The sequence below is a fragment of the Bos javanicus genome, chromosome 10 (genome assembly GCF_032452875.1).
Source record: "Bos javanicus breed banteng chromosome 10, ARS-OSU_banteng_1.0, whole genome shotgun sequence".
Lineage (NCBI taxonomy): Eukaryota > Metazoa > Chordata > Mammalia > Artiodactyla > Bovidae > Bos > Bos javanicus.
Genome location: NC_083877.1, coordinates 6,973,048 through 6,987,486, shown reverse-complemented (window position 1 = coordinate 6,987,486; position 14,439 = coordinate 6,973,048). Strand labels below are relative to the sequence as shown.

The 14,439-nt window shown below is 35.5% G+C and overlaps 1 protein-coding gene across 2 annotated transcripts in view; it reads right to left on the bottom strand.

Moving 5' to 3' along the window:
* POLK (DNA polymerase kappa) overlaps window positions 1–14,439 on the bottom strand; it is an 80,764-nt gene that overhangs the window by 16,654 nt on the left and 49,671 nt on the right. For both annotated transcript variants that reach the window (XM_061429989.1, XM_061429990.1), the window contains 3 exons: window positions 8,208–8,360; window positions 4,781–4,912; window positions 2,024–2,177 (listed from right to left, as the gene is read on the bottom strand). In XM_061429989.1, coding sequence (XP_061285973.1) covers window positions 2,024–2,177; window positions 4,781–4,912; window positions 8,208–8,360 — 439 coding nt within the window. The remainder of the gene's footprint in view (window positions 1–2,023; window positions 2,178–4,780; window positions 4,913–8,207; window positions 8,361–14,439) is intronic.

The following is a 14,439-nucleotide window of genomic DNA, read 5'->3' as shown; positions in this document are numbered from 1 at the left end:
CATCGTTCAGTCACTGCTCAGTGGTGTCTACTTCTCTGTGAGGCCTGGCTCTGCAACCAACCACTAGTGGTTTCTCATTTGCTTGCTGAAAGAAATATCTTTATAAGCCCCTTTGATCTGAGATGATCAAAGTGCAAAATTAAGGTTTCTGATAATCTGAAATACTAAAGATCCCATCTGGATGGCAAGTGCTAAAAAGTATTCGGTACAGTATTTTAGTTTTTTATATTGGCTAGCACCATCCAGATTTATGAGAGAGAATAAACATAAAATTATTATCATTATTTTATTTCTATCTAGACATGGTAGTTAACAATACTTTTCCAAAACTGCACCTTTTAGAAAAGGGGCAAACAACAGACAAATGCCTTGGACTTTAGAGGAAGCTATGTCAACCACCTGCCATGACTCCAGTTCACTGTTGAAAGCTTCTCTTGGCATAATGTGAAATCAGACACGCCTGAAAGGCCAGTCCACAGGGACTTAGATATGAAAAAAAAAGCTAAACTATTTAAATTGCTTAAGAATATGAAATACATGAAGAGGAAAGTACATAGATACATATTACGAATGACAGATATTAAAAATCCACATCCTCATAATGAGTTTGGATGTACAGTAAATGAAAAGAACATTAGTAGGGAATAAAAACACTTATCTTAGCCCCAATATACTTTTTTATAACTTATTGTGAAAGTAATTGTTATGGTGGCTTCTCAGGTGCACAGTGGTAAAGAATCAGCCTGCCAATGCAGGAGACGCAAGAGACGCAAGTTTGATCCTTGGGTCGGAAGGTCCCCTGGAGTAGGAAACAGCAACTCAGCCCAGTATTCCTGTCTGGAAAATCCCATGGACAGAGGAGCCTGGCAGGCCCATGGGGTTGCAAAGAGTCGGACACGACTGAGCATGCCACACCAAGAATATAGGAGACCCTCAGGGAGTGATTCAATGTAACTATTGATATTTAATGGTTCCCCTCCTTTCTCTTGTGAAAAGTTAAGGAATAGAGTAAGATTTTAAGCAATCTCAGGCTTTGTGTGTCACTTCCCCAAACAAGTTCTACTAAGAGCAAAACACCTTTTGCTTCAAGACTCTACATCCAGAAACTGTTTACTGCTTATATTGTTTAATGTTTCCCTTAAAGAGAGAGACCTTAGAGCTCTAAGCAAGGTGATAAAATTATGATTTGATGTCCGTATTAAATTTGCTCCTAAGATGTGAGCCCCAAACCATGGTAGCCTGTCCCCTCTGAAGCAGTTAATGAGTTGTGCACATGAAACGTGGCTGTGGGTTTCAGGCAAACCCTCTATTTCTACCTTTTCATCCAGGTGAACTTTGCCCAGGGGTCCAGGGCAGCGCTAGCATCTGAAGTAATCCCACCTCAAACAGAGAGTTGACAGAGTACATGTACTATCTGCATGTTTTTTGGCATTGTTTTGGATAGATGATAAGGGTCCCATTTGAAAAAACCCTTAGGGTCATAAAACTTCTGTTTCATTATATAGAAAAAGAGTCAAAATAAGGTCTAAGGCAAAGAAGGGAATTGGAGAATCACTAATTTTGGCAAGGTTAAAAACAGTAATCACAGTAACCAGATTATGGAAAATCTATCAAATAAAGGGGAAAAAAATCCCATTCAATGTTTTAGTATGTTTGAGACTAATTTTTTTTTTAAAGTCTATTTTCTATTATTAACAGCTACAACCAAAGGCTACCTTAAACAGAGACCCTCCTCAGATTCAATGCAATCCAATCCTCAGTTAGGTTAGATCTTAGGAAAAAGCTGCTATGAAATTACTTTGGGTAGGGACTCTGCACACTCAAAGTCTAGAGATTTAAGAATTTCATTCGGTTTAAAAGTGACATTTATCTCAGAAATCCCACTGGTATATTTAAGTTTCTGATTTTCATTTTTAATACTTTTTCATAATAAAGATATATCTAGTCCTACATCTATGCCTGCTAACTGGTTAATCCAAATAATTTTTTTTTTAAAGTCTGATCATTCTAATAAATTGCTTACCATTTTCTAGAGAGTTCCCTGCTGTGATGAAATACTTCCTTTTGTCCTCAGGCCAATTTTTTCTTTCCTCTAAATGCTTTGTTATATTCAGGTAGGCTTCATCAAGACTCATGGCCATAAAATTGGGGTCATAATCAGTAAGGATTTCCTTAACCTTCAAAAGGAACATGTTTAACATCATTCCGATAGGCAGAGAAAAAGTTAAGCAACATAATTTTTAGCTGAAGTGGGAACAATAGGATCTTGTTCTCCTTTTCTGACCTTTTTTGTTCATTTTAAAAAGGAATAATCTTACATGAAGGTACTATGTTGCTTTAGAAAGTGGTTCTACTTCAATTAATTATATCTATAAAACTCCACTCAATAATGCATGTATCCATTCAGAAAACAAAACAGCTGCCAGGATTCAGAATGGAAAAGATGACAAAAACTGTAGTGTTAAGTCTATGACTATATTAAATGATGGGGAAAAGTCTGGAGTTGCATCTTGGAATAAAAGAAATATGTAAAGACATCAGAATCTCTGTATGATTCCAGAAATGCCTTTTATAGAAGATAATTTTATTATATGAAACTATGAAGTTTTTTAACCACTGAAGTATTAGCTGAAATTAAAGGAAATGGTTGCCAAAATAACATATATATTAGAAAAACATATTTGCTGAAATATGTAATGTTTCATCTAGTGTTTTAAAGCTGTCTGTGGTATCATGAGAAAATCTTTTTAGATGTTTTATAAAAAGAAAGCTTTTTGGCTTAATATAACTATGAACAGCTGAATCAAAGGTAATTTTAGAAAATGTGACAAAAAACTTGGCCAAGCTCTACTCAGAAAGCACCTTAATTAGCTTTGTTCTTATAGAAGAAATCATTTTTACAATGTGCTCAGATGGAATCTTTCTCGTGAAAATGGAACTGGAAAGTCAGTCGTTGGCAGCCAACTAAGATGATTCTGAATGAGAAGTGTTCTCTGGAGACAATGAGTACTCACTAACTTCCTTTACATAAGATACTTCTTCAAGAACAAAAATAGACAGGCTCCAGTAAAAACGAAGTACCAAGGCTTGGAGAACAGTTACAGCAACTTCATTCTTTTGGAGAAAACAAAAATGGCTTTTTCTTAAACTTTTAAACAAGCCATAAATATGAACGCATTTGCTGTCAGTGAATCTGTACTGTAGTTCATTTACAGATAAGAACCCACTTGTCATCTGCAAATAAACTAGTTAGATCCTGTTCAAATTTGAAGACAGATTTCTCTAACTTATGTAAATGACTAAAGGGAACTCAAACAATTTGGTTCTCATTGTTATGCTGCCAGAAGTTTTACTGACTTAAAGCAGAACTTAAAAGTCTTTGAAGGATTTTCAAACTTATTAGTATTAAAAGCCTAGGTGGCTCAGTGGTAAGAATCCTCCTGCTAATGCAGGAGATGTAGGTTTGATCCCTGGGTCAGAAAGATTTCCTGGAGAAAGAAATGGTAACCCACTCCAGTATTCTTGCCCAGGACATCCTATGGGCAGATAAGCCCGGCGGGCTACAGTCTATGGGGTTGCAAAAGTGTCAGACAGGACTCAACAACAACAGATACATGGTAACCCATGTGAATGCCTCCCCTTCCCTACCAGCTTTGCAGATGCAGGCACCAAAGCACTTGCTTCCACAGACTGGTTTTTGAAAGAATTGTTAAAAACTTAAAAAAAAAATTGGGGTGGAATATCATTTTAATCTGGGGGAGCTTTCATTTCCAGGAGAAATGAGGTGGAGCACAAATAAGAAGAGTGACTCTAAAGACAGTTTACATGACCAAATGGTAGTAAGTGTGAGGCTGGAGTTTTTAAGTGTTTCGATTCAGACAGCAGTCTTTAACACGGTGTGTTTTGCCACAGTAGTCTAAACATATTTTGACATCATACACTAAAATTTCAATTTCTGACTTAAGTTTTAGCACTGGCATGATGGTCCAGCTATTACCAAAACTAGAGGAAAGGACAGTTTTTCATATATCACACTTTAGGCAACTTTCGTGAATAACCAAATCTCTATTTTTCGGAGATCCTCTTCAAAGCAATAGACTATTCCCCTTTTTCTTTGATTATGGTTTTTGGGATATTAAATGCTCATAAGCACCTTCACTAGATTATGGGGCCAGGAGAGCAGCTAATCAAAATAAGTTAATTTTGTTAAAAAACATTGATAAAAATTTTACTTAGAAAAGAGCTTGGGGCTGGTGCACTGGGACGACCCAGAGGGATGGTATGGGGAGGGAGGAGGGAGGAGGGTTCAGGATGGGGAACACATGAGAAATAAAGGAATAAAAAATTAAAAAAAAAAAAAAAAAAGAAAAGAGCTTGGAATTAATGTTATGGGATTAAGTCTGTAGATTATAAATATAAGGTGATTCTAGAAGAAAATGTACATTGGACATTAACAGAAAAATAGCTAAAGTTAATTTAGGTTATAATTAAGGTAATTCAGGGTTTTCTGGGGAGATAAGAATTTTCCATGCAGATGAGAAAACACATGGAAAAGCAAAAAAAAAAAAAAACCAAAAAACAAAAACTGGGAAATATAAGGGTATAGTCTGGACATATATGCAGCTCAATATTCAATACATAAGCTGAGGAAGTGGTAGAAAGGAGACTTACAGGGATAAGCTAAGGATAGATTCTGATGTGCTATGGTATTTGGACCTGTCTCTCTATATGACGCGAAATCAACAAGAGGCTATAAGTAGGAGTGAGATAGCAGACTTACCTCTCTACTCACAGCTTGGTATTTGTCAAAGTTTGGGGGCACTATAATAAGCTGTGGGCAGAGTCTTTTAGCAATAAATCCTGGCATGGCTGCACGAACACCGAATCTCCTTGCGTGGTAATTTGAAGTAGACTGAAAGAAAGTGGACCACATAGGAAAAAACATTCAAACCAAAATTGACATATTGATCGATGCTTTCAAAAGAAACACATTACTGATGTGCATTTTCAATTCAAAGACATTTCTTTTATAGGCCACTGTCTCAAATCAAGCTTTTGACTTTGTCGTATCATGGTATAGTACCACGACCCTCTCCCACTGTTTTCTCATATTTATAATGTGACATGAGGTAAAAAGCAAGACTGTGCTATTAAAAAGGTTCTTTTACATTTCAAGTAACTAAACTTCATTGGCTTTAATGAATATCTGTAATACAGTACATATAAAAGTTTAGATGATAGAGGGAGATGTTACATAAAAGTTACAGTAGTATAAAGCTATATAGTACAAACAGTATAGCAGTTACAGAAAGTAAAAGTATATAAAGTAATAGTATAGTATAATAGTATGGATTTAGAATTTGCTCTATTTAGGATTTGGGAAATTTTTCATCTACAAAAAAAAGAAATATATGGTGTAATATATGGTCAGTTAAATGAAGTCTCAAACATGAAATGATTAAAACACAAAAGAACTTTTAAAATTAAGCTGCATTTCTTAAGGCTGGAATACCTTTTTTGGTGAACACATTTTAACTAGGAGATGGCACTTAACAATTATGACAGTAAACAGGAAAACATTAATTATTAAATCCTGTTGATGAAAATACCTGGCAACAATCTAGGCTAATGTGGTAGGCCACAGTACCATTTAGAAAAAATTAATCACAAATGGAATCCCTGGAATCCCTGAAAATTCAAAGAATGTAAAACAAAATCTACCAAATGAAAGGGTATTTCAGAAATGATAATATATTTGCCATTTATAGTTTTCAAGTGGCATTTAAAGAATCTTGATAGTAATCAAAACTATGCTAATCCTTGGTCAACATTCTGGAACAGAAAATGCAGACAGCACTTGGATGACAAACCAATGCTTTAAATGTTAATATGAAGAAATCTATTGGGATTGATATTTAAAAAAGCTAGATCTACAGTAGAGTAGAAAAACAATTTTATATGTGATGTCTTTTAACTTTTAGGTTTGTGGGGGATTGTAAATCACAGTCACAATCTTTTACAGTTCCTCCTGTCAAAAGGTGGGTTCTAGTTCCTCTTACCAAGAGACTAGTGTTGTGACTTGCTTTGACCAAAGGAATGTCATTTGGTGACATTATATGAGTCCTGAAACCTAGGCATAAAGAAGTCTGCAGCTTCTGCCTTTGCTTTTGTGGGGTCCAGCAACTATGTGAAGATCTCGTGTTAGATTACAGAGATCTTATTAACAGGATTTAAGACCATGTGGAGGAGAAAGCACCATGTGGAGGGGAAAGCTCATAGCTGGAGGGACGTTAGTGAAGCCATTTGGGATCCTTCAGCTCCAGGTAAAGTCCTAGCCGACCCCAAGTGGGATAAACAAACCCTCCCCATTGTACTCTGCTCAAATTACAGAAGCATGAGCCCAAATGAACATTCACTAAGTACTAAAGGGGTTCATGTGCATAATTTCACATAAAAACACGGTGATATGTATTCTTAATAACGTTGAATACTTTTTTCAAGTATTAGTTGATGATTTGTAGGAAAGGGGAGTATACTTTCCTATAAAGATTATTTTAGAAGCAGGACTGTCAGTTGCCTACATACTTGTGGGAGTAGAGAGAATGAACAAACAGACTGTAGTTTCATAATAAAACAACAACTCAGGAATCATGTTAATAGCTATCGAAGGCACTGAAAAGAGTTAGAACAAGGAAGAACCTTCTTTATTTCTCTTGTGTGTTTTTTTTTTTTAAACCAAACTCATCTATTTCAGTTGCTATTTCTAATTCCCAACACATTTTTGGCTACACACAGCTATTCTGGTCACTTTTACCTGCTATGGTGAGGGTGGCAATAAGGAAAAGCCACACAGTAACAGAAATGCAAAGGTTTCAAGTCATGGAAAGAACTACTTAGTTACAGTACTTATATTAATAAAAAATGTTACTCCAAAACTGGTGTTGGTAAACTTATTCTGTAAATGTTCAAACACCTTAGGCTTTGCAGATCATATGGTCTCTGTGGCAATTACTAACTCGGCTCTTTTAATGAAACAATAATAAATGAGTGGGTGTGAGTGCTCCAATAAAATTTTTTAAAATTTTTATTGGAGTAGATGCCACGGTGGTAAAGAATCCTCCTGCCAATGCAGGAGGCACAAGAGATGTGGGTTCAATCCCTCGATTGGGAAGATCCCCTGGAGTAGGAAATGGCAACCTGCTCTAGTACTCTAACTTGGAAAATTCCATTGACAGAGGAGTCTGGCTGGCTGCACAGTCCATATGGTCACAAAGAGTCAGACACGACTGAGCCACTAAGCACGCACATACAGTTGATTTACAATGCTGTATTCAATAAAATTTTATTTACAAAATAAGGCAGCAGGCTGGATTTGGCCTGTAGGCCATTGTTTGCAAATTTCTGCTTTAGCATAACATTTCTTTTTCTTTTTCAATTCTCTTTAACTAGAACAGTTACTTAAGAAAAATATAATTTGCAACAGAAAGATAAAACGCTACTCTATCATTTACCAGCTTTATAACATTTTCTTGAGAAATCTGTATGCAGGTCAGGAAGCAACAGTTAGAACTGAACATGGAACAACAGACTGGTTCCAAATAGGAAAAGGAGTACGTCAAGGCTGTATATTGTCACCCTGCTTATTTAACTTATATGCAGAGTACATCCATCCTAAAGGAAATCAGTCTTGAATATTCATTGGAAGGACTGATGCTGAAGCTGAAACTCCAGTACTCTCTCTGGCCACCTGATGGGAAGAACTGATTCACTGGAAAAGCCCCTGATGATGGGAAAGATTGAGAGCGGGAAGAGAAGGGGACGACAGAGGATGAGGTGTTTGGATAGCATCGCCAACTCAATGGACATAAGTTTGAGTAAACTCCAGGAGTTGGTAATGCACAGGGAGGCCTGGTGGGCTGCAGGTCATGGGGTCGCAAAGAGCTGGACATAATTGAACTGAATCGATAACACTGGGAACATTATAAAACACTTCTTTGAATTTGTCTTCCTATCTGTCAAATGGAAATAAAAATGTGTACCTCAAGTGATGTTGAAAGGATTCAGTAAGTGAATACCTATAAAACACCTAGAAAAATATTCTGATAGAACTCGTAGAACTTAATAAGGTCTTTTCCCTTCATGAACCGATTATTTGAATATGAATATGTCATGAAACTTCTTTTTTGTCTCCAATCTTACCTACTTACCAGCATACTCATTGATCCTACAGCAATGGGTTTATCCTTCAGCTCTGGATTGTCCCTCATTTCTACAGCTGCGTAGAAAGCGTCCATGTCAATGTGCACTATGGTGCTGTTCAGATCCCGGCTCTGCTCCAATTCCACTGCAAATCTGTCAACCTCAATGTTTAAAAGGTTAACACATTTTAGGAATAGAATATCGAAACACCAGTAATCCTAACACTAACCTTTTTCCCCCGCCTCCACTTGTGGGATCTTAGTTCCCTGACCAGGGATTGAACCCAGGCCCATGGTGGTGAAAGCACCGACTGCCAACTGCTGGACTGCCAGGGAAGTCCCAACACTAATCTTATTTTTCGTAGGTGTCTGTTTGTCTCTGTCCATCCATCTGGCCAGCCACTCATCTACCCATTCCCATACCTATCTATGTATATTTGATTATTGTTCATTAGGCTTTTATTTCCATGAGCATAGGCAGTCTGTTCTCAAATATCATTCCCTACCAACTCTTTCATTTTTCAATACCCACAAGTACATAACAGGTACTTAATAAATATTTACTGAATGAATAAAGCATTCCAACTGCTTATATATCAAATAATTCTACTGCTTTATAAATTTGGAAAACTTACTGTAACTAAAAGCTTCTGTTTAGGTAAAATAAACAACTTCCATCTGACTCATAATATTAATGTCTTAAAATACTAAGAAAGGAAATGTACAATAAATGATTATATTTCTTTGGCATATGATGTTTATGTTGAATAGTACTGTACAACTGATTGTCTTAAGGCATGATGTAAACATTTCCTCTGTAGAATTGCTATTTTAAGGTTAAAATTTGATAATTGGTAGTCTATTTCAATCAAAATTGAAAATTTAATTTACGATTTATTCTTTCATGAAATTTCAACAATAACAATGAGAAATTTTGATGTTTAAACAATTTTGTTTCTTTAGAGAAAAACAGTTGGACTGATAAGAAAGAAGAAAGAGAAATGAAAGAAATAACCAGAACAGGGCAGTGAGAAAGGGCTTATGTAGCAAACATACCCATTCCCAAGTGTTTTGTTTTTGTGGCATCTACTGTGCAGGTTGAAAAAGCTAAATATACAATATTCTAGCTTCCTCTGCAGCTGAGGGTGGCTATGTGACCATTTTAATCTAGTAACATATAAGGAAGTCAGTAAGACCACTGAGTAAAATCATGAAGAGAAGAGAGAAGAAAGCTACTGAATGAAACAGAATTACATGAAGAGCGTGGAGGTGTGTCTGGCACACGGCCCAACTTTAACAAATGCAAGTTTAACTCATAAAAGGATCACTGGAAAACTTCACAACAAAGCAATAAAAAATTAAGAGAAAAGCAGCCAGAAATAAGCAAGTGGGGTGAGCTCTGAATGAAATGTGACAATCCCTAGAGTAGGTTTTATAAAAGGTGGAGACTTTCAGGGGCATATAATGGAGCCTTTCCCCCTTGTCTGACTTCTACCTTGTTTTCATTCTGCAGAAATTTTCTTTTCAAGGTCTTCTTTCTTAATGTTATAGTGACACTAGTTAACTCCTAGGTACAAGTTAAAACCGTAACTCCTTTATCCTCCAATTAAAAATCATTTTAGAAAAAGTAAAACCAAAAACAAACAAGCAAACAAACAAAAAAACCCCTGAGAAAACAAACAAAAAACTGCAATTCCTCTTTTATAAACAATCACTCTGATTCATATTTGTCTCCAATAGCCACAGTGAGGCTTTCTAGAGGATCCAACCTTGTTTAGCCTAAAACTCACTGAATAACCTAGCTGCTCTGTGTCTTCTTCAGGCTGTTCCTCTGCGTACAATGCCCTTCCTAGTTCTGACACCAACCCTTCAAGGATTGGCTCAGACATCCCTCAATGACAACTGGATCTCTGTCCTCTGTGCCACAGAATTCAACGTTCCCTTATTTGTTTTCTTGCTCTTATCATGGCACTTACCATACTAGATTCTAAATTGTGAGTTCCATCAGGAGAAAGACCTTATCTGCTATGAAATTTTTTCCTCATTGGGAGATTAAAAGCTACAAACTTCCAGTTACAGAATAAATGAGTCAGGACAATGAAATGTACAACATGGGGAATATGATGATAGATGGTAACTATAGACTTATCATGGTGATCATTTTGTAACATACAAAAATCAAAACACTATGTTGTACACCTGAAACTAACACAGTGTTATAGGCCGACTGATCTACTTCAGTTAAAAAAAAAGATGAATAAGATTTGGGGTCTAAGGTACAGTACGATGGCTACAGCTAACAATGCTCTACTGATTTGTGAAAGTTACTTAGAATGTAAATCTTAAAGGTTAGCAACCTGAAAATAAATAATGGCAACTATACAAATAAATTCCTCATAAAAGAGAAAGGGAAGAGAGACTTATATACCCTTTTATATTTATCAGTATAAACTTTATTCTTTTATATATGGACATGATTTAGCATTGAACAACATATATATACACTTATTACATACATATAATTTATATATATCTCATTTAAAAAGAGAAAATAGTATTTGTAGAAAAAGTTTGGAGAAGGCTGATCTCATGCAGTGAGACACTACATCTAATAACTAGAACTTTTTAACATTATTCCAATTTATCATCCAGATTTAAAATAACTATTTCTTCCAGTACTTCAATTTTAAAATAGAGAATAACATCCTGACATTAAAAATATGTAAACAAATCATGGAGACTAATAAAAACAAGGGTAGATTAACCCAGAAAATGTGCCTAAGAATTGAGTCGACTGAGTATAAGGGAGCAGCATCTGAAATATCTTAACCCAGAAACACTGAAAAGGAAGAAGACAATAAATAGAAAGCAAGCCAAATGGAGGGAAAAAAACACCTCTCCTTAGACTCACAAGTTAATCCTCTGACAGTTTCTTGAACAATCTCTTGTCTTTCTGTGCTTACAGCAAGTGTACAGTTGCCAAAAGGAAACCTCGCCACTGAATGACTCACACATTCCACTTTCCTTTACTATCTCTCATTGGTCACCCTTGTCTGAACTCTTTTCTTCTACATCTACCAAATGCACACCACAGCTTTTTTCCAGTTTCATCTGCTGAAATCCTCATTCATGGTTTCCTTCCCTCCATTTTTCCTTCTGAATGACTTCCAAGTCTGAGTATATAACATGTACCTCGTCCCTCTTGCTACAGCTCAGAGCCAGTGTGTGTCACAGTGGGTAAGCGCTTTGTTTGGGTCTTAGGCCCTGCCACTTACTAGTTAAATGATAGTGGGCAACTCAACCCCTCTCATTTTTACTTTATTTGTAAAGAGGGACTGGCGTGCTACAGTCCATGGAGTCACAAAGAGGCGGACACGACTGAGTGACTGAACTGAACTGAAGGAGAGACTAAACCAATTTCAAAAGATGGAAGGAATTAAAAGAGATACCCATGTAAAGCACTTATCTAGGGATACGGTAAGGGCTTAGTGATATTACCTATAGTTTTTAAGGTAGAAATGATATTTGTTGATTATATTATATGTAATATGCAAAATGCTTATGTTAACTCACCTACTGGTCAAATTAATTGAGAGGATACTTATCCCCATTTTATATATGAAGCTAAAGCTGAGGAAGATTATGTAATTGGCTCTAAGTCATAGAACTGGTATATGTTAGAACTAAACCTGGAAATCAGGTTTCTCTAAAGCCCATACTCTTTCCATTATATCATGATACTTCCCTAAAACAAAATTTTTTTAAAAGTATTTAACACTGAAATAAGCTCAAATAGAGTTCTAGTGGCATATTTTATATCCATATTATATCTTATTTACATTTTAAAAATTATTTTTAAAAGGTTTAGGAGATTACTTCAGAAATAATGTTTTTCATTTTCTTAACTTAGTATTAACTAAAAATTGTGGAATAAATATGAGTTCTCCAAATCAACCGTTAAAGTGGTCAAAATGCACTGATTTACTGAGTAGTTGCCATTTAATATAACATGGATGCTTATCTATTTGATCCATGAGCCCAAGTTACAATAAGATGCTTTGACAGCTATAAAAATGATCATGCTTTTAAGAAGTTTAATGAGGATGGGATTGGGTAGAGATACTTAAGGTTCTGAAGAAACATCAGATGAGTTTATGCCTTCAGAGCTTACTTATTACATATAATAAAATATCTATTACATATAATAAAATATAGTAAAATAAAATACTATTTGGAAATTTCATTACTTCAAAACAGAAACACGTTTCCCATGAAAACCTCTCTGTTCTTTCAGATCTTCTAGCCTTCTTAGGATTTCCTCAATCCCCTCCCACTTATATAACTTCCTTTAAAGGAAGCTCAAAAACTGAAACAATTTTACAATCAACAAAAAACACACTTCCTGCCATTTCCCTTGCAAAAGATGTCACAGAGCCTCCCATGGAATAGTCAACTAAAACCATTAACAAAACGTGAAGTTCCGCTACACAATGTAAGGGATTCTCTGTTTCTTCAGATTATTAGCATGTTTAAGGATATGAGTTTTAAAAGTAGTATAAACAGCAAGACGTTGCTATGCCACTCCCAGGTATTACATCTTTAAAACTTTATTAAAGATATTTGTGGGCTATAAATAAAAAAGAGTTCCAGAAACTAAACTGCCTAAGGAGTAACATCAACTTAAAAACAGTGTTACTTTGGACGGAATGGAATTTCTTTTCAACTTGATGAAATAATGCTTAATCTTGTATAAAAAAACAATGGATGAAAAGAAAATGTTTTTCTAAAGAAGAATGGTGAGGGGGAGCATTAAACTATGTTATTATCATTCAATAAATAAAATTACATGGTACATATTAGAAAAATCTTTACAAGTGACAGACAAAAAAATATTTATTATACAATACTCCAGTGTTCTTGCCTGGAGAATCCCATGGACAGAGGAGCCTGGTGGGCTGCCGTCTATGGGGTCGCACAGAGTCGGACACGACTGAAGCGACTTAGCAGCAGCAGCATACAATAAGATCTATAAATGAGGAGAAATAAACTCTAGAAATGTGAGCAAAGAATATTACTTTGGACTGCAGTTGAACCCTGAAATCTATTCTCTTCCTTCCACAGTAATAGATTTTCAGCTGAGCATATGGCTACTCACTTAGAGAATATATTTTATAGCTTCTCTTGCACTTAGGTGTGGCCATGAAACTCAAATGTGAGTTAAGGTAACACGTGTATTAAAAAAAAAAAAAAAGGTAACACGTGTAACTTCTCTTTCACTTGCTTAATAGCAAATTACTTTCCTTCAATTAAGTTTTCTCCTTCTTGTTTCTTTCAATGTATAACAGAACCTGAGTCTCTAAATTACTATGGTGATCAGAACCACCAGAGCAGCTGGACTACTTAACCTATAATATGGGAAAGAAATAAACTTATTTGAACCATTATATTTTAGGGTCTCTTGTGCCAGTTATTTAGCCTATATCCTAACAGAATAACGGAGGCTCTTCCCACAAGAGGGAAATACTGATGTCTAACTTACATGTGAAAAGACATTCTTTCTCTGTTGTAATCAAAGGAGGGCAAATTAAAACAACAATAATATTTTGGACATTGTATCAGCAAAAACTAAAAGACTGATAAAGTTGATAAAATTGAGTTTTACACAAGTATGTGAGGAAACCAGCATTTTTATGTTGAAAATGTAAAATGGTACAATCTTTGGTGAAAATAACAGGACAAGAGTGCAAAGATACACAAATACCAACGATCATCACAATGTCATGTACCTCCATAGGCTGAGCTGCCACGAAACACTAAAAATGATTTGACAAATTATCTTCAGTCACGATAGCAGACTACTTAACACAGAAGATCAAAAACTAGCTTGTGCTCTAGGAAAGCATATGTCCAAAAAAAATGACATACTAGTTTGGTAAAGAAAACAAAATTTATAATATCTGAACTCCCATCATGAGAAGAATTTTATAGCACACTTGATTAATGTTATAGTTTTATTGCTATGTTATAGCTTAAAGTACTTTGTATAACTGAATCAGATTTTGATAGAGGGTAAAACTCTCTAAATGTAAACTTTAGTTTTACTGCCTTGAGTTCTCAATCTACCACCTAATGCCTTATTGACTGGCTCTTCTCAAACTTTTCTATTGAAAGAACCTGTAATACCACAGGAAATTAAGCATTTATTTCCCAAAGACGCCAAAGAAGCCAAACGACCCCAAAC